The sequence below is a fragment of the Podarcis raffonei genome, chromosome 1 (assembly GCF_027172205.1).
Source record: "Podarcis raffonei isolate rPodRaf1 chromosome 1, rPodRaf1.pri, whole genome shotgun sequence".
Lineage (NCBI taxonomy): Eukaryota > Metazoa > Chordata > Lepidosauria > Squamata > Lacertidae > Podarcis > Podarcis raffonei.
Window position 1 is genome coordinate 41,094,739 of NC_070602.1, and position 20,113 is coordinate 41,114,851.

The 20,113-nt window shown below is 39.7% G+C and overlaps 1 protein-coding gene across 1 annotated transcript in view; it reads left to right on the plus strand.

The window, feature by feature from the left end:
• RYR3 (ryanodine receptor 3) overlaps positions 1–20,113 on the plus strand; it is a 273,106-nt gene that overhangs the window by 242,231 nt on the left and 10,762 nt on the right. The window contains exons 81-95 of the mRNA XM_053382025.1: positions 2,096–2,169; positions 2,406–2,423; positions 2,893–2,973; positions 3,551–3,639; positions 5,427–5,555; positions 6,340–6,444; positions 8,581–8,662; positions 9,035–10,356; positions 12,522–12,580; positions 14,856–15,027; positions 15,405–15,491; positions 16,315–16,512; positions 16,982–17,112; positions 19,289–19,331; positions 19,986–20,113. Coding sequence (XP_053238000.1) covers positions 2,096–2,169; positions 2,406–2,423; positions 2,893–2,973; positions 3,551–3,639; positions 5,427–5,555; positions 6,340–6,444; positions 8,581–8,662; positions 9,035–10,356; positions 12,522–12,580; positions 14,856–15,027; positions 15,405–15,491; positions 16,315–16,512; positions 16,982–17,112; positions 19,289–19,331; positions 19,986–20,113 — 2,718 coding nt within the window. The remainder of the gene's footprint in view (positions 1–2,095; positions 2,170–2,405; positions 2,424–2,892; positions 2,974–3,550; positions 3,640–5,426; positions 5,556–6,339; positions 6,445–8,580; positions 8,663–9,034; positions 10,357–12,521; positions 12,581–14,855; positions 15,028–15,404; positions 15,492–16,314; positions 16,513–16,981; positions 17,113–19,288; positions 19,332–19,985) is intronic.

The window sequence follows — 20,113 nt, forward strand, 5'->3', positions numbered from 1 at the left end:
GGTCCTGTGTTTAAGAAGTTTAAGAAGCATATTGACAACCTGGAATGTGTGCAGAGGAGGCCCACCAGGATGATCAAGGGTCTGAGAACCAAGTCTTATGAAGAATAGTTGAGGGAGTTGGGTATGTTTAGCCTGGAGAAGATAAGACTTAGAGGTGATGTTTATGATTGTTGTTGTTTAGTCGTTTAGTCGTGTCTGACTCTTCGTGACCCCATGGGATGTGTATGATAGCCATCTACAAATATCTGAAGGGCTCTCACATGGAAGATGGAGCAAGCTTGTTTTCTGCTGCTCCAGAGGCTAGGTCCCATACCAATGGATTCAAATTACAAGAAAGGAGATTCTGACTAAACAAGAAGAAAGTTATGTCCAGTGTACGCTACAAATTGTCCTAGATGCTTTTGTACCATAACACCCCTGCTTTACCTACCTACCACTCCTAGGTAATATATTGATACTTATCGTGATCAAGGAATGTGTGCATGAACTTGCATTTTTCTCAGAAACTGCATCCATTAGGTTATACGTGTTACTTAAAAAGCAGTGAGAAGATTTGGTACATGCACTTTTCACCCCCTGACTTCTCATACCAAATCCCCAGAGAGCTTTCTCAACTGAGGTGAATTTAAAGAGCAGCTTAGGTTTCCGTCAGAGGACTGGTTCTTTCTCCCCTCCTGTTTAAATCTTTGGTGTTACATAACGATAAACAGCAACACCATTAAACAAACAAAAATTGGGGTGAAAGAAACGGCCCTACAGCCACAGTGACATGATCGCTGAGCTAATGCAATAGTATTTATTCTTATGGGTATAATATAAAACATTTCCTACCAGAGGTGAGACACTTCTCCTGTCTTTGCTGGAGTCCTTGACTATCTGCTATTACATTTCCCTTCTCCAGTGTAAGGCTTTTTCCTTTGGAGCCAGGAGGGCTTGCTAGCCATTGCACCTTTGAGTATTACTCTCAAACACTTGGAAACCCTCAAGGGAGTTTATCAAGTGTTTGATTCTGACACTTGAGACATGAAGTTGAAAATTTAGTTGACAACAGAGACGTGGTAATAACAGAAAGAGTTGGGGGTATATGTTTCTTGTCTTCATGGTAAAGATGTTATATCAAATCTGGGTGTTGTAGGTTGTTACTGAAATAAATATTTGCTTATCCCTCCCCCTCAAAATTGTGTTCACTAACATTTACCCAGTGTGGCCTAATTCCAAATAAATGGGCCTTAGACTGCACTGCTGAACAAACCTATCTAGGAATGAGCCCTGTTGAACTCAGTGATTCTAACCTATGAGAAGAATGCAAAGAATTGCACTGTTAGCACAGTAATTGTACACTGTCCTAATCCCCTCATCTTTGCATGGGGGTTAAGATATGGCAGATGCTTTGACAGCCTTGCTTGTGAGTAGCTCTGCAGTTGCAAAGGTTCCTGCTGCACCGTTGGGGAGGAAGCTACCACTGGCAATAGGGTCAGGATGTCAGAAGTTTTAGATCCAGTGGATCCAAAGTCCCAGGGAGCCCCTCAGCTACCCCAGCCTGGAGCTGGCACAGTATTTTCTTTAAACAACAACACCCAGCCTCCTCCTTGGCCAGCATAAGCAGGCACAACCAGATCCAGCAGGTCTGCCCTGCTGCTCCATAGCCAGAGATTCAGATTCTTCTGTTAATTTGATATTTAAAAGTGTGTGGGTTTCCTAAGAATATTATGTCTTCACCAAATGGTGGTAATTATAATGGAAAAGAAGCCAACTTCATTGTGATTCGAAAGAGTGAAGAGGAAACATTATTCTTAAGGTATATTCCGTTCATTTTCATCTCAACTTATCCACGCAGTCACTTGCCCCGATATCCATAGATGGAATATTTTCAAGCAGGCATGTGTTATGGAGGGAACTTGGACCCCTTACAGATCAGTGAGGTCACCCACCATCTTTGGTAGTGCTAAAATTTCAACCGTCACCTTCCCCCTTTTAAAACCTTTATAACTCATTTTTACTGTTTGTATGTTTTGCTTGTTGTATGCCAGCAGTTCAGGGTTTCTGTTGCTATTAGATACAGCAATCCTTTCTGAATTGTCTTTTTCTTAAAAAGTGTTCTTGACTTGAATGCCTTTGAGAGACAAAATAAAGCAGAAGGCCTTGGAATGGTTACTGAAGAAGGAACACGTAAGTATACTCATACTTCTAATTCACATAAGGATTACACTTCATTTCCCCCCTTTTAATACCAAATTGGTTGGGTCTTTTGAAAGTTTCTTCTGTTGATAACCTTGTTAAAATAATATAGCATTATACTATTATGGTTTTTTTATAATTTTCCTAGAGAAACAGTTAAACGAAAGATATTGTGTAACTTATAACTTGCTTATCCTATATTATTATTATTTTTCTTTGATCCACAGTCATCGTACGTGAGCGTGGTATGTTTGGGTTTACAGCTTTTGATGCTATTGTGTGTTGCAAACAGAGAAAGAAATCTTCTTTAATTGCATCTTTCCAGACACCCTTTAGGTTTAGTTTCATGGTCTGCAGCCGGTTGCGTGTTGAGCTTGGAGAATCAAGTTGATGCTTAATTAAAGAAGTGTCTTTCATATTTAAGGCATGGTTTGATAATGACTAACCATTTCCTATTAGATCTTTAGTCCTGTAGTTTTGATCATGAATGCTTTGGAGTGCTAAATATTTGGCTTTGCTTTTTTCTGTTTCATAGTTTATTTTTTATCATTCTCTCCAGTACATTTCTTTTTTAAAATTACTGTAAATCAGCTTACAGTATTTGCTTTTTATTGAAATCACTTAGTTTGAAGGATGCTGTTGGAAGACTATCTGTTCTGCATGTTTTGGAAATGACTGATGATTGCATAATTCATTGTACTGTATATTTTCAAGGTGAGAAAGTACTACAGAATGATGAGTTTACTAAAGATCTGTTTAGATTTTTACAACTGCTGTGTGAAGGTCATAACAATGGTAAGTGTTCTGATAAATTTATTGTTTCATTGAAATCCTTCATTGAAAGGACTAACAATACAATATATTTTTCATTTAAACTGATTTTCGGTCCTTTAGCATAGAGAATTAATTAATCAGTTTCTCAGATAAAATGGTACCTCAGAATTCTCAAAAAATATTTTTAACATATAGTAGTTGTTTCTAACTAGAAATCAAATTGCCATTTTATAAATTATGCATATTTTAAGTGGCAAAATAATATGTGTAGGAGGAAATGCAAATGCTATTTCTGATAGCTCTTGCTTAAGAAAGAATGCTGCCTTACTATTAAGAATGTTTCTGTGGTTGTATCCATCAGCTACAGTTACTGAGAAATTCAGATTTTTCATTTTCTATATCAGGGGCAATGTGGACTCCAGCTCCCATAATCCCCAACCATTAGCCATTCTGGTTGATGTTGAAAGGAGTTGAACCCAAGCACATCTGGAGGGAACCACCTTGTCCACTGCTGTTCGATAGGAACACAAATATAGAACTACTCTAATAATACTTTCATAGCTTGCATTTACTCAACACCTTTTATTTTAATTTTCAGATTTTCAGAACTACCTGCGCACTCAGATGGGCAATACCACCACAGTTAATATTATTATTAGCACAGTTGATTATCTTTTGCGTCTTCAGGTAAGTTGGAGAGTTATTTTAATTTCACTTCCTACTTTAGAAAGTCTCCATATTGAGATAGATTTTGGGGTTTCACTATTGTTGCTGGTTCTGTTCTCCACTTTTCCTAAAGAGCTCCCATGACACTGGGCCAGTTAGCATGGAACCATCCAACACAAATATAATTATTACTGTATTCAAAACAGAAATTCAAAAGAGGGTTACATTGAGCTTACATGCAAACTCTCTTAGGGATTATTGTAGAGCCTAGAGGCTTGAGAATCAACAAGATTCTGATGATGCTTATCAATGTGGATGTTAAGGCGAAATTGATATCTATATTGAAGAAGTAATGACATTTTGTCTATCACAAATATATTGTTGTTACAGCCATGCACCTTCAGCAGCTGTTTGTGGTTATCATATAGTATTGTGCCCCTGTATGTGATTTAGTTGGAGTGAGATCCCATTGCTCTATCCCAGCTTCTGCCAACCTAGCAGTTCAAAAGCACACTAGTGCAAGTAGATAAATAGGTACTGCTGTGGCGGGAAGGTAAACTGTGTTTCTGTGCGCTCTGGCTTCCTGTGTTCCGGTGTGCCAGAAGCGGATTAGTCATGCTGGTCACATGACCCTGAAAGCTATCTGTGGACAAACGCTGGCTCCCTTGGCCTGAAAAACGAGATGAGCATTGCACCCCATAGTCGCCTTTGACTGGACTTAACCATCCAGGGGTCCTTTACCTTTTTCTTTAGTTGGAGTCCAGCAACACCTGGACTGTCATTGGTCCCATGCCACACTTGCCCTGTCCAGTCTAGAGGCATAGTGACTGAGAAAAGTGAATTTAAAGGTTTTTTATTCCTCAATGGTGTTTGCGGTGGGTGTGAGGGAGAAATAAGGCCACAACTTTACTAACCAAGCTTCCATCTGATATGGAGCTGATTAGAACTGCTGAATAGATTCTCAGCGGTTACTGTCATCTTTGAGCAACTCTCAGAAGAGAAAGAAAAGCTAACCCTTTGGCAATGTTGATTACCTCTGAAGTGGGCAGTTTCCTGCAAATGCAAACCTACACATATCTACTCAGAAGAAAGCCACGTTGAATTTAGCGGGCAATGTTCCAAGGGAAGTTGGTATAGGATTCTAGTCTGAGATTAGCTATACGAACTTTTTCAAAAGTTGATAAGAAACTATGGACTTGCAGGTTAGGGTGGTTTGAATGTCTCATAGACAGGGTGCCCTTATGGATAGGGTGCCCTTGTGCTTGCAGGTTTCGCAGAAGCATATGGTTGGCCACTGTGGAAACAGAATGCTGGACTAGATGAGGCATTGGCTTGTTATGATTTTATGTCCTGACATCAAATGCAAAGGTAGCTGTGTTGATTCATAGGTATTATAGATACTTTGTAATATATTAGTCCAACGAGGAGGGTATTGAAGTAGGGGATTAAGTTAATCTCTCGCAACTAAAGATAAACTATGGCCCATTTCTTTCACTCTTGTGAAGGGGTTGGATCATTGCTTGGTTGAGCCACTGCTGAAAAGAGCAGATACCCTTCAGTCATGCCCTGAAACCACCCTGTTCTCCCAAGTGTTTGATGACTAAAAATATCAATATGCTTATTTATTTGCTGTCTATACTGTTGCTGTTCTGCATATGTTTATTATTCGTTTGTGCTTGATTATAAAATCTGAGCATTTACCCTTTGGCTAATGGCATTTTCCATAGATATCTATTTTTATATTTGATGCAGTTTGATTAGGCCCTCACAAAACGTTGGGGGAAAACCCACCTATTGTTTATTCTTAGGAATCAATCAGTGACTTCTACTGGTACTACTCTGGAAAAGATGTCATTGATGAATCTGGACAACGTAATTTCTCTAAGGCATTGGCTGTGACTAAACAGATTTTTAATTCACTTACTGAATATATCCAAGTAAGTAGCACGTCGTTTCTCTATGCTTCATGTTGTGTACATGGGTGTGTATGTGAAAGTACTGCATGGATTATAAAAGCAACAGGTCTGCCCAGGCTGTGCTCAGTAGAATTTCATGGTCACCAGCTGTAGAAGAGGCTCTCTATATACAATGGGGGGATATCTGCAGACAAATGATTCACAGTGCTTGATTCTTAACTGTGTCTCTTCCACAATACCTATGATGAAAGGAAAAGAAAACATAGACGTTATATGTCTTCAGTCACCTGCTGGGTCCCCTTGCAGGAATACTGCTCCTTCTGACCACCAGCTTAGATCAGAAGTGTAGCAAGAATCCATTCTTGTGGCCCAGTTGTTAGCAATGATTTTGTGGTGCAAATGGTCACCCCTAGAGTGATCAGCCCACACCTTCTTATATATAGGGCTCACATTCAGAAAGGTTTGCAGATAGTTTTCCTGCTGCTTCACACTCCGCCAACATATTTCCTCTCTGCATGACTTCTGTTGTGTCTCCTGATCTGCTGATGGTGCTTTTTATATTAACAGCCTCCCACACTTCCACCCCCTTTCATTTTGTCCCACATCCATTCTGCTTCTTCATCTGCCTCAAACGAATAAAAAATTGCTCAAATAAAAATGTAATATATCTTTCTTTAGTTTTCAAATACATTAAATTGTATACAAAATAATTTTTGTGACTGTTTGTGCATATCTTTTATCAACTTTTTGTTTATCAGAACAGCTGCTTGAAATAGAAAATTAAAGCATTTCCCCTTAATTTTAGGGTCCTTGCATTGGAAACCAGCAGAGCTTGGCTCACAGTAGACTGTGGGATGCGGTTGTTGGCTTCCTTCATGTTTTTGCTAACATGCAAATGAAACTTTCACAGGTAAATTGTGTTTGTTTGTTTATTTATTTCACAATATTTTTATATACCCCTTGATTGTAATAAAACCTAAAAGCGGCTCACGAAATTAATTTGATAAAGAATGGGACATCTTTGCAGAATATATCTAGATCTAGATCTCAATCAATCAAGGCATAAACTGTGTAATTTAAGGACATTAACTTGTAACATAGTTGATTGATGTTGTTATTCAAAGTCACATTATAGGCATTCGATTCCTAAAGCTTTATTGGAGTTACGTTGTCAGGAGTGGCTTGCCTAGTGGGGTGAAGACACAGCAATAGCCTCCAGGCAGCGCCATTGGTGCCATTTACCAGGGAGGGGAGGGGTAATGTGGTGGCAAACTTGGGACTGTGCAGATGCACCAGAGTACACTCCAGTGTAGCACAGCCCCACAGCCTTGCCACTCCCTTGCCCTTCCTATCATGGTAATGCTGGGAAGCTAATGCTAAGGCTCTGCCCTACTGGGAGAGCCGCTCCTGTTTATTGTGTTGCATCATTGTTAAGCTTAATTTCTATTGGCCAATTTAAGACACCCATCCAAAGCTTAAGCAACATGGCTTGCGAAACTGGGAATGAGTACCAGGGCCACACACTCCTTCCTTGACCTTCCCTGCCATTCCCCCTCCTCCATACGCTGGATTTGGCACCAATCCCCCAAAAAGAGTTCTTAAATGGGAGACTTAGCAGGGAGAGAGGAAAAGAAATGACTAGTAGGGGAAGGGAAGCAAGAGATCTAGAATATGAGACATTAAACTCATTAATTCTCAAAGCATTTTGATGTAGGCCCCACTTATCTCATGCAGATACTAAGATTTTTATAAATCTGTATATAATTTCACATTGATACATGTCCGCAAGCCACAACATGCCCTACACTTACAGGACCAGGCACTGTTGCCAAGCTATCCCCCTTTAGCTTATTCCATGCTACCTCCCTTGTGTCCTTTATTAATTCTACCCATTTCATCTACATGCCATATATTGTAGTTTGTTCTTAGATATGGGGATGGGGGTGGATGATAAATACATCAGATTATAATAACAAATATAAATACATGGATAATTATATATTTTTTTCTCATGCAAATGTGTGTTGGTTAGAACAATGTAAGTTACAATTTATTTGGAAGGACTTTGATCCATGATCACAATGGCACTCTTTGGAAGTAGCAGGCTCTATGGGAGCATTGCTTTCTGCTGTACATATCACTGAATTTGTGGGTGCTGGACTGCTGCTCAGTTATGGAATTCTGCACCCTCACAAGATGCAAAATGGTATATATACATGCATCAACGGATCAAGTATACATTCTAAGTCTACATTCTAAGGTTGCAGGCATTTGCGCACTTTCTTTGGAGTCACTCCTCCAGAACTCAATATAATTTACATAAAATATGCATGATATCACCCATCTGTAAATGTCCATATTACCTTGCATATTTATATTTGTGGCAGCAACATGATCTGAGGGAATATGCTGTTCATAACCTTGGAGAAGTAATGATTTTCTTTTAGGTGGCTTTTTAGGCAATCAAGCAGAGATGACTGCTCAAGAAACAGAGGGGCCATGATTTCTCCTCCTGCCTGCAACCTCCAGCCTTCTGAAACAGACTTTCAGAGGATATAGGATGGTGGGGAGGAATAGCTCTTCTTCTATGAGAGGAAAGTTCCATGAGCAAACATTCACTAGTGAGATCTCTCAGATCCCACACTGTGAATCATTCTGATATTTGTGTTCATTCTAGGTGTCCTTCAAGTGGTACCATACCACAGTGATAGAACATATGTTTATTTATAAATTCATTTCTGCTCTTCCTCTTGGCTCCCAAAGTAGCTTTGCATGCTGATGGTTCCAAGTTCAGTCCCTGGAATCTCGAGTTAAAAGTAGTAGGTAACAGGTGATGTGACAGATCTTTGTCTGGGATACTGCAGAATTGCTAGTCATATATCCATACCAGACTAGTCAGCTTCCAATGTACTGTTTTGAATATCCTCTTAAACCTGTTGGCCACTATTGAGCACAGAGCCAGACTCACATAAGGCTTCCATTTGCTAGATTGTGAATATTGTCTTTAGAGTTATTTATTTTATTGTTTATTCTATTTGTACTCTAGGATTCGAGTCAGATTGAGTTGCTGAAGGAGCTACTAGATCTTCTGAAGGATATGGTGGTGATGCTCTTGTCACTACTTGAAGGTTGAATCTTTTTTAAAAAGTTATTGCTATGCAATTCAAACATCAACATCATTTTTAATACATAGAGTTTATCCTTAATTTAATTTATATTCAGACCATCACAATAATTCTACTTGGTAATTTGGATGAATGAATGAAATTTTATTGTCTAAAGCCATAGACCACCACCACAGATAATTCTAAATAAGAGATGGGCATAAATTTAGTTGTGCAATAATATTGAACAGTAGTTCTCAACCAAGGGTACATTTAAAACAAACTTATAATAAGCATGAAAACACTTTCTCCACATTTCTAAGGATGTATAAGAAATATATTTTCAATGTATGTTTATATAAAAACTAAGTAACGATTTTTAAACTCACAATGTAGGTAATGTTGTAAATGGCACTATCGGGAAACAGATGGTGGACACTCTGGTTGAATCATCTAGCAATGTAGAAATGATATTGAAGTTCTTTGACATGTTTCTCAAGTTGAAGGATCTAACAAGCTCAGAAGCTTTCAAAGAGTATGACCCAGAAAGTAAAGGCATAATTTCCAAGAAGGAATTCCAGAAAGCCATGGAAGGTCAAAAGCAATATACCCAATCGGAGATTGAGTTCCTGCTGTCCTGTGCAGAAACAGATGAAAACGACATGTTTAACTATGCTGATTTTGTTGAAAGATTTCACGAGCCAGCCAAAGATATTGGATTTAATGTGGCCGTCCTCTTAACAAACCTATCAGAACACATGCCAAATGATTCGCGGCTTCAGACTCTATTAGATCCAGCAGAATGTGTCCTTAACTATTTTGAACCTTACCTTGGGCGCATTGAGATAATGGGTGGTGCCAAGAAGATAGAGCGGGTTTATTTTGAGATCAGTGAATCCAGTAGGACGCAGTGGGAAAAGCCTCAAGTGAAAGAATCAAAAAGGCAGTTTATTTTTGATGTTGTAAATGAAGGTGGGGAACAAGAGAAGATGGAGCTTTTTGTAAACTTTTGCGAGGACACGATTTTTGAAATGCAGTTGGCATCTCAGATATCTGAATCGGATATAGTTGACAGACCTGAGGAGGAGGAAGATGAGCCTTGCTATGTGAGGGAAATTGGAGAAGATGAGAAAGGAGAGCAGTCCCTTGAATCAGCTTCAGCTTTTGCTATGGCATGCGTTGCAATAAAGAAAAATGCTGCCACTGTTTTTAAAATGATAAGACTGAAAAACTTAAGAAAACAGTACAGAAAAGTGAGAAAGATGACTGTAAAAGAATTGGTTAAAGTATCCTTTTCCTTTCTCTGGATGCTATTTGTAGGATTCTTCCAAATGTTTCTGACTATACTGTGCAGTATTTTTCAGATTCTTTGGAGTACTGTGTTTGGGGGTGGCCTAATAGAAGGAGCCAAAAACATTAGAGTTACTAAAATTTTAGGAGACATGCCTGACCCAACACAGTTTGGAATTCACGATGATGTCCTTGAAGCAGAAAAAGTTGAAGTTACAGAACATGGCATTACAGCTGAAATTGTGCAGTTTGTTAAAAATGAGAAGGGAGAAACTGACATCTTGTCAGATATTTTTGGCATTCATACGAAGAAAGAGAGCGGATCAAAGCATGGTCATGCTGTTGGCCTAGGGGATATCGCTGATATCATTGGATCAGATACCCCTCCTTCTTTGGAAAGTGCAGTTCGCAAGAAGAAAAAAGCACAGGTAAACAATAAATGTGTTATATCTTATTTTATTCAATATGCTTCCTAACTGGTTGATTATGAGAAGAGACTTTATTCTCTGCAGAAAGCTAAACCACAGAGACTCAAAGTTCTTCAAGCCCCTGGTGCTTTCCAGACAGAAGTGTAGGGTCTTCCTGATGCCCATAGTGTATCCTAGATTACCTGCCAATCTAGCAGTTTGAAAGTGTACCAGTGCAAGTAGATAAATAGGTACTGCTGCAAAGGGGGAGGTAAATGGCGTTTCCGTGCACTCTGGCTTCCATCCCAGTGTTCTATTGCGCCAGAAGCTGTTTAGTGCTGCTGGCCACATGACCTGGAAAGCTGTCTGTGGACAACGCCAGCTCCCTTGGCCTGAAAGCAGAGATGAGTGCTGCACCCCATAGTCGCCTTTGACTAGACTTAACCATCCAGGGGTCCTTTACCTTTTTATCTTTACCTTATCCTAGTTTACTATAAACTTTTTGAGTTCACAGCATTATTTTAACCTTTTAGAATCATAGAATCATAGAGTTGGAAGAGACCACAAGGGCCATCGAGTAGAAGGGTTCAATAATGTTTTTGGGTGGCATGCATATTTGTGGTACGACAAGGTTAAAGCACATAAAGCATTTAAAAACCATATTGTCAGGAAAGCATTGTTTAATGTCTGGATAAGATACAAAGACTTATTGGAAACAAAAACCCCAAGGTGGTTGTCACCAATGGAAGCAAAGGCTCAGAAAAAACTCAATATGGAGGCCAACTGGCCGAAATATTGGGAAATTTTGGAACAGGATGGAGACAAATTGAAATTGCAGAGTTTTGAGAAATTAAAAGATAAAGTGCGAGATTAGCTACATTACTATCAAATAAGAGAGGCCTACAATTTAGATAAAAAAACTGGCTTCCAGGTGGAAAAATCAAAATTGGAAACAGAACTGTTAGATCCTAAAACTAAGATACTTTCAAGAATGTATAACTTGCTGCTAAAATGGAATACGCAGGATGAGACGGTTAAATCTGCAATGATTAAATGGGCACAAGATATTGGCCATAATATTATGTTTGCTGACTGGGAACAGTTGTGGACCACCGGTATGAAATTTACGGCATGTAATGCCTTAAGAGAGAACATTATGAAAATGATATATAGGTGGTACATGACACCAGTCAAGCTAGCAAAAATCTACCATGTGTCTGATAATAAATGTTGGAAATGTAAGGAAAATGAAGGTACATTCTTTCACCTTTGGTGGACGTGCCCAAGGATTAAGGCTTTCTGGGAGATGATCTATAATGAAATGAAAAAGATATTTAAATATACCTTCCTGAAGAAACCAGAGGCCTTTCTCCTGGGCATAGTCGGCCAATTGGTGCCAAAGAGGGACAGAACTTTCTTTATGTACGCAACAACAGCAGCAAGAATACATATTGCAAAGTATTGGAAGACACAAGATTTACCCACCCTGGAAGAGTGGCAGATGAAGGTGATGGACTATATGGAATTGGCGGTAATGACTGGCAGAATCCGAGACCTGGGAGAAGAGTTGGTAGAAGAAGATTGGAAGAAATTTAAAGACTATTTGCAGAAACATTGTAAAATTAATGAATGTTAAAATGATGTTGGATTGAAAATAAGTGGTATTAACAACAAAATTAATAAGAATATGTAAAAATGAATAGATATTAGACGAATTATAGAGCTATAAAATGTTAAGAAACAGAGTGAAGGTAAAGGAAAGAGGGTAAGGATTTGCTGACTTGATTATGTAAACGGGAATACAAACAGAGGAGGTGTGAGGAGGTCAAAGAAACAAGTTAATGGAGTTTAAAGTTATGAAAATTGGTATTGTTTTTAATTTTTTCTTATTTTTTCTTTGTTTTTTGAATGTAGCTTTCTTATTACCATCTTTGTAAGTTGTATTTTTTTATATATTCCTACTTTTTCTTTTTTGATGTATCTTTTTTTCTTTCCTTTCTTATGTGGTTCTGTATTTATGTTTTTGTAAAATTTAATAAATATTTTATTTAAAAAAAAACAAACACAAGGGCCATCGAGTCCAACCCCCTGCCAAGCAGGAAACACCATCAGAGCACTCCTGATGAAATTGGGCATACTTAATTCTCTATCATATCCAAATTCAAAGTACTTTCAACATTTTTCAGACACCTGAAATTGCAAAGGATGATGAATCGGAAACAAGAACAGAATCTGAGAAGGCTGAGTAAGTTATTTTTAGCTCTTACATTCTTGGGAATGACTGTTTTCCCATTTCCAGTGAAAGGTCAGCAGAGTGGGTTGATGACTCCACCTAGTGATCAAAAGGCAGGCAGCAACCTTTTGGGAGGTAAGACTCCCAGCATGCAGTTCTGCTCCTGCATTTGGTCAAGATGCAGCAGTTCCCTTTCCCTGAGCACATCATGGCTTATTCCATAAGAGCTGCAACAGCCAATGCTGCATTTTCATCTTGTGCTCCTCTACAGGAAATCTTGGGCAGCGCCCGGTACCTTCACCTGGCTGCCTGTGCATCATGGGATGTGGCAGTGGGCAGGACCTCCCACCATACCTTCGTGCAGCTGCACTCCCTCCCTAGAGAGTTTGGCTGCTGTACATCCTATTTTGCCGACCTTTCAATGCAAATGGGGAAAAGTATAATTGTATCTACCTGAAGTGTAGTTTTCCATAGTTTGTTTGGCTGTAGGATTCTTGTTATTATTGACACTGGGAGGTAGCATGGTTCTTACTTATATCCAGGGGCGTAGGAAGGGGTGGGGTGGGGCGGACCGCCCTGGGTGCCCTCACTGAGGGGGGTGACATTCGGTGCACCTCCCACCCGCCCACGACTCCCAAGCCTACCCCGAGCCGTTAGGGTAAGGGGGGAGCTGCACCGCTTTTCCGGTGGCATTCCCCCCTTCCCCTTTGTTTTGACAGCTTGGGGGAGGCTTGGGAGTCGCAGGCGGGTGGTGCGCCAAATGTCCCCCTTGGGCGGCCCGCTCCACCCCAGTGAGCGGCTTGCTCTGCCCCCAGCTGCAGAGTGCGCACTGCTCTGGGCACCCGGGCGGCTATCCCGCACCACTGCTTCTATCCTTGCACTCCTGGCTGTCAGGCTTGGTATGCCTGCAAACTGGATGCATGCTCAGAGTTCTACCTCCCAAAAGGTTCCTGCCTGCCTTTTGACCACTAGGTGATGCCATCAACCCACTTGGCTGACCTTTCACTAAGAAACTGAAAACTACCTTTCAGGTAGGTACAAATGTACTTTTTAATGTTCATGTGTGCCAAGGTGAATGAGCTTCAGGCAAACCTCAAGCACAAGTTCCACTTTGAATTGATGTGTCTAGCAGTTCTTGAACAGTATGTTAAAGCAGTTTCGTTTTAAAAGCCTCCTCAAAGCCCTAAAGTTAAAACAAAAGAATTAAACATCAGGGAGGAAGCATTAGAATCCTCTTGACTATTGTAGTTTTCAGTGCCATGCTTGCATGTAATTAATGCCAATGTTTAGAAGCAAGGAGGTGATAAGAGCTGATCAGTTTGTACCCAAGTTAAAGAAACTGATATGTTCTCTCTCTCTCTTTTCATTGTTACTATTTGTTTTCACAGTTCTAGAAAAATGAAATTTCCCCTCTTGCTGGACTCACAGTTTTATTTTTCCCTTATAATCTTATTCTCCTGTAACCTCTAGAATTACAGAGCCAATAACAGGGTTTAGCAGTGTACTAAAAGGCCTAGGGCTTGCCAATCAGAAGGTCAGCGGTTCGAATCCCCGTGGTGGGGTGAGCTCCCGTTGCTCGCTCTCTGCTCCTGCCAACCTAGCAGTTTGAGAGCACGTCAAGTGCAAGTAGACAAATAGGTACCGCTCCAGCGGGAAGGTACCGCTCCAGCGGGACGTTTCCATGCGCTGCTTTGGTTTGCCATAAGTGGCTTAGCCATGCTGGCCATATGACCCGGAAGCTGGCTGCAGACCAACGCCAACTCCCTTGGCCTATAGAGCGAGATGAGCGCGCAACCCCAGAGTCGTCCGCGACTGGACCTAAAGGCCTGGGGTACCTTTACCTTTACCTAAAAGGCAAATATCTGATTATTATTCTCTGTTGTACAGAGAATAAAATGGCAACCATTACCAATTATTGACCTTTGAAAGCCATCTAATACGGTTGTAGCAAATTCCTTAAATTAAAAATACATTGTGTGAAATAGTGTTTTTTTTCTTGTCTGTCCTGAATCTCCCATGAAAGAATTTCAGTGGATGACCCTGAGTTCTAGGGGTGATGGAGAAAAGCATTTCTCTATCCATTGTCTCCATAACATGTACTGTATCTGCTATATATTTTGGGAAGTGGTGGTTTGTTCACTATATGTTTAAGTGTATTTAGGATATTTTGCCCCATCTTACATTGAAACTCATTTGCCAGTTGGGCCAGAAATAATTGTCAGGATCTTATTTGTGAGTAGTGCAGAAAACGTGGCTGTTCGTTAATAATTGTTCTCATATTCTATAGCATGGAGGATGGTGAGAAACAAGATAAAATCAAGGATGATATGTATTCTGAACATATGGAACTAGAAGAACCTAGAAAACGGAAACGAAAGCGTGGGCAAAAAATTGAGAAACCTGATGCAGTTATGGCCAACTTTTTTAAAGTATTGGAAGTTTATCAGACAAAAATGCTGGTATGTTGACCTTCTTTCTTACTTTTGGCCAATGATTATATTAGAAAATAGCATTATATTATATTATATTATATTATATTATATTATATTATATTATATTATTATATTATATTATATTATATTATATTATATTATATTATATTATATTATATTATTACAGCATTTTTCACAACTTGGGAAGATAAGTAAGATATGTTGGTGCATTATGAAGGTTTTTAATAAAGAGACAACACTTGGAAAAGAAAGTATGAAATGGAACATAATTGATATATAATGATGATGTAAAGCATTTTTTTTATCTCCTTTATTAATTTGTTTTCTTCCTTTTCAGTTCTGATTCTTGTTTTAGGAACTAATAACATTCTTTGCATTTTCAGCACTTTTTGGCCCGAAATTTCTACAATTTAAGATTTCTTGCACTTTTTGTTGCATTCGCCATCAACTTTATCCTGCTTTTCTACAAGGTAATTTAATTGTATCAGTTCTGGCAAGATGCCTTCATTTTTCACAGTGACATTTGCTATGCTGTGGTGAAAATTTAGACTACTATTAAAGTAAGCAGACTCAACTAATCATCAAATAAATGCTGCCAGTATAAAATGTATTAATCCAATTAAGGGTGAAATTATTATTATTTGATTTCATGGAAAAGATGAATTTGAATTGGTGACTTGAGAGTCATAGATCAGTTTCTTAACCACTGCACAACACTACATCAGCATCAGCATAATACATGGCAGTGTTTAACATACAGAGATGTTTTATTCTGTGTTTAATCTGTTGGAAGCCGCCCTGAGTGGCTGGGCGGGGTACAAATAATAAATTATGATGGTGATGAACTTAAATTCTCTTTCTCCACCCCCTCAATACATGAGGTGCTATTCAACTAAGCATTACTCAGAGTATACCCTCTGAAATTAATGGCCCTAACTTAGTCATGTTGATTAATTTTAATGGATTTACTCTGAGTAAAATGTCATTGCTTATATAGTACCTCTGCCCTAAACATGTTTTCCTGATTCAGCTGCGGCTACACAACATTTCCCCTGGGTGGTTGAAGAAATGTGCATGGAAAAATCACATTTCAGTGGGCCTGAGAAATATTGTGCAGGAGCTGTGGCCAAGCAAACTGCAATGTGATAACGTCACTATAATTCAAAATATTAGACAACAACTTTAATAAAAAACATGGAAAAATGCTAGAAAAATTCTACCATATGTCCTTTTAAAATATATATCTATATTTATTGTGTATACCTGCACTCCTTGTTTGTGTATCAATTTCAGGTAACAGAAGAGCCATTTGAAGAAATGGAAGAAGATTCAGATCTGTGGCATTCTTTAGAGGAGGAGGAAGATGAAGATGGAGTAGTCTTCTTTGTTTTACAAGAGAGTACAGGCTACATGGCACCAACACTTAGGGCCCTAGCTGTTATCCATACAATCATCTCTTTTGTATGTGTTATTGGATACTATTGTTTAAAGGTTAGTAATTTCACCCTAAATTATCCAGTAATAAAAGCCTCTTCATATTACGGTTTTTCCATTGCTCATTTCCAATTGTCATTCTCTTATTGATGCTACTGAATGCTTTTTTGTTTTAATTTACATACTTCAATGATACCTTATTATTGTTATTTTATTAAGTATTTTGTGTTCTTAGCTCCTTTGGCCCTGTGTATGGTAAGATAGAATATACATTTGATAGATCTCAGCTCTATTTACTGTTCTCTGGATCCTACAACAAGGCATACATATATATATATTCTTAAATTCTTCACAATTTCTGGATCTTCTTAAATACTTCACAATTCCCATAATCAGTAGATAAAGAAGATAGTTTCCAATTGTACAGTTCAGGAACACTGTAAAATGCAATATTCCAAACTATTTTCAAGACATTTCTAAACATTCAGCTTCCTTTGGAGCTTCCAAATAATTATTTTTGCAATAGGTTCCTCTGGTTGTATTCAAACGGGAGAAGGACATTGCAAGGAAGCTGGAATTTGATGGTCTGTATATTACCGAACAACCCTCCGAAGATGACATTAAAGGACAGTGGGATCGCCTCGTCATAAATACGCCGTAAGTAACATGGAGTACAACCTTGCTCCTGCTTCTTGATCAGAAGTTCAGCTAAAGAAGGCCAACACAAGCTGCTTGTAGTTTTTGCAGTTAGGCCACATTCCTGTTTTACTTTGGCACTATGGTTACTTTTCACCATGCCTGCTTCCCATGCTACTTGATAATGTATGCAATGGGGAGGCTACATAGGAAAGAAGGGTGACATTACTTCCCATATCATCATCATCATCATCATCGTTGCCCCAGCCGCTCTAGATGGCTTTCAACGTAATACAAACACAGCAAATGTCAGACACTGAAAACTTCCCAATACAGGGCTGCCTTCAGATGTCTTCAGAAAGTTGTGCAGTTGTTTATTTCCTTGACATCTGATGGGAGGGTGTTCCACAGGGTGGGTGCCACTACTGAGAAGGCCCTCTGCCTGGTTCCCTGTAGCTTTGCTTCTCGCAGTGAGGGAACCACCAGAAGGCCCTCAGCGCTGGACCTCAGTGTCCGGGCTAAACGATGGGGGTGGAGATGCTTCTTCAGGTATACAGGGTCGAGGCTGTTTAGGGCTTTAAAGGTCATCACCAACACTTTGAATTGTGCTCGGAAGCATACTGTAAATCTTTTAGGGCCGGCGTTATGTGGTCCCTGCAGTTGCTCTTGGTCATCAGTCTAGCAGCCACATTCTGGATTAGCTGCTTCCAAGTCACTTTCAAAGTTAGCCCCACGTAGAGCGCATTGCAGTAGTCCAAGCGGGAGATAAGTAGAGCATGTACCACTCTGGCAAGACAGTGCACAGGAAAGTAGGAGGGTCTCAACCATCACACCAGGTGGAGCTGATAGACAGCTGCCCTGGACAATGAATTGACCTGTGCCTGCATGGACAGCTGTGAGTCCAAAATGACTCCAAGACTTTACACCTGGTCCTGGGCAAAGTTACCCCCATTCTGGACCAAGGAATCTCCCACACCTGCCCACCCCATCCCCCCAAAACAGAACTTTTGTCTTGTCAGGATTCAACCTCAATCTCTTGACTGCCACCATCCTCCAACTGCCTCCAGACACTCACATTATCAATGCTATTGTCTCCAGTGATGCTGCTATGAGAAGAAACCACATCATATGTGCTTCCTACACGATCAACATATTGCCAAATTGTCGAAGTTCTAAGATGTTATAACAAACAGGGTTAGCAAGAGAGGAATCCTGGCATTCTAGTGCTGTCAGCTTTTCTGCTTCCATTGACTCTGCTTCTGCCATCATTGCTGCTGTATTTTTCTACTTCCATAAGTGCTATCAGATGGATCGCTGACCAATCTCATACCAACAAAACCTAAACCTTTGTTGTTGTTGTTGGAGGTAAAGGTAAAGGGACCCCTGACCATTAGGTCCAGTTGCAGACGACTCTGGGGTTGCGGCGCTCATCTCACTTTACTGGCCGAGGGAGCTGGCATACAGCTTCTGGGTCATGTGGCCAGCATGACTAAGCTGCTTCTGGCAAACCAGAGCAGCGCACGGAAATGCCGTTAACCTTCCCGCCAGAGCAGTACCTATTTATCTACTTGCACTTTGACGTGTTTTCGAACTGCTAGGTTGGCAGGAACAGGGACTGAGCAACAGGAGCTCACCCTGTCGAACCGCCGACCTTCTGATCGGCAAGCCCTAGGCTCTCTGGTTTAACCCACAGTGCCACCCACGTCCCTCACATTACTGGAGGTGGTGACTGATAAATACAGTTGCTAGTATCATGTTTAGGAAAAACTTAACTGAAATGGTATTTTTAGTTGTATTTTCTTTCAAACATCTATTTTGTACTTGGCAATGAACCTGTGATAAAAATAAAATCTAGACAAATGTAAAGAAAAGAATGCTTTAAAAGGTTAATATGTACGCTGCAGAAAGGAGCTACATCATTTTCTTTCACACCTGGCAGGAGCTGGAGAAAATCTGTAAAATCTGTAATTATGGATTCGTAAACACCAGTATCACTTACTGAACAGAAATTTACAAATTATAGGCAATCACGGGGGGGGGGGGAGACAATCACTATGACGCAAAATTCTACCAGTAGATCAGAAAATAATGCTATCTTCCTAACGCAACCTATAGCAATAAAATACAAATGTAATTAAAGTCATTTTTGTGTTTTTTTGTTAACTAATTTGAAATTCTTATTTATGTATCTATGCAGATATTTTCCTAACAATTATTGGGACAAGTTTGTAAAACGAAAGGTAAGTTCTTTAAATATATGTCAAGAGTCATGCTATTAAAAATAACCAGATATGTCAAATTAAGCATGTTTGTTGTTGCATTATGTGTAAGGAATAAGCATAAATTGGGAATAAAAGGCCACAGTTTTATTACAGAATATTAGCAACAATGAAGTGAGCTTGTGCTCCAGGTATACCATGGCATTTCTTCTCTCTGTGCTCCTCCCAGCAGTCCCCCCGCCCCGGTCCTTGTTGTAGATATATGACCTGTCTCCAGGCACCGCAACATGGCAGGGCTGATGTTGCCAGCCTTCATGTCTCATTTGCAGACATCTTTGTCTCCTCAACCTGCTCCTCTCGGTGATTTGGAGGGAATGTCCCTTAAATCATATTAGGAATAGCGCTCTAGGATGATGTATTAGTGATATTTTCAGCTCTTATTTGCAAGTATTGCTTTGTCAGGCATGTATAACCCTAGAAGAGAAAATAACTCGCATTTAATTAATTTACATAATAAAAATGCTTTCTGATTACTTTTTATGCTTCTATTTTTGAATGCCTCCACTCCTCCTGCCAACTGTCATTGTTTTAAGAGTATCAACCTAAGTTGTTAAAACTCCCGACAAATACTGATTGAATTAAAGTTGATGATACCTCGTATCTTTCCCCTCGAAGGTAATCAACAAGTATGGTGATTTATATGGAGCAGAACGCATTGCAGAACTCCTGGGTCTGGACAAAAATGCTCTGGATTTCAGCCCAGTGGAACATACTGAACTAGAGGAGGCATCCCTTGTTTTGTG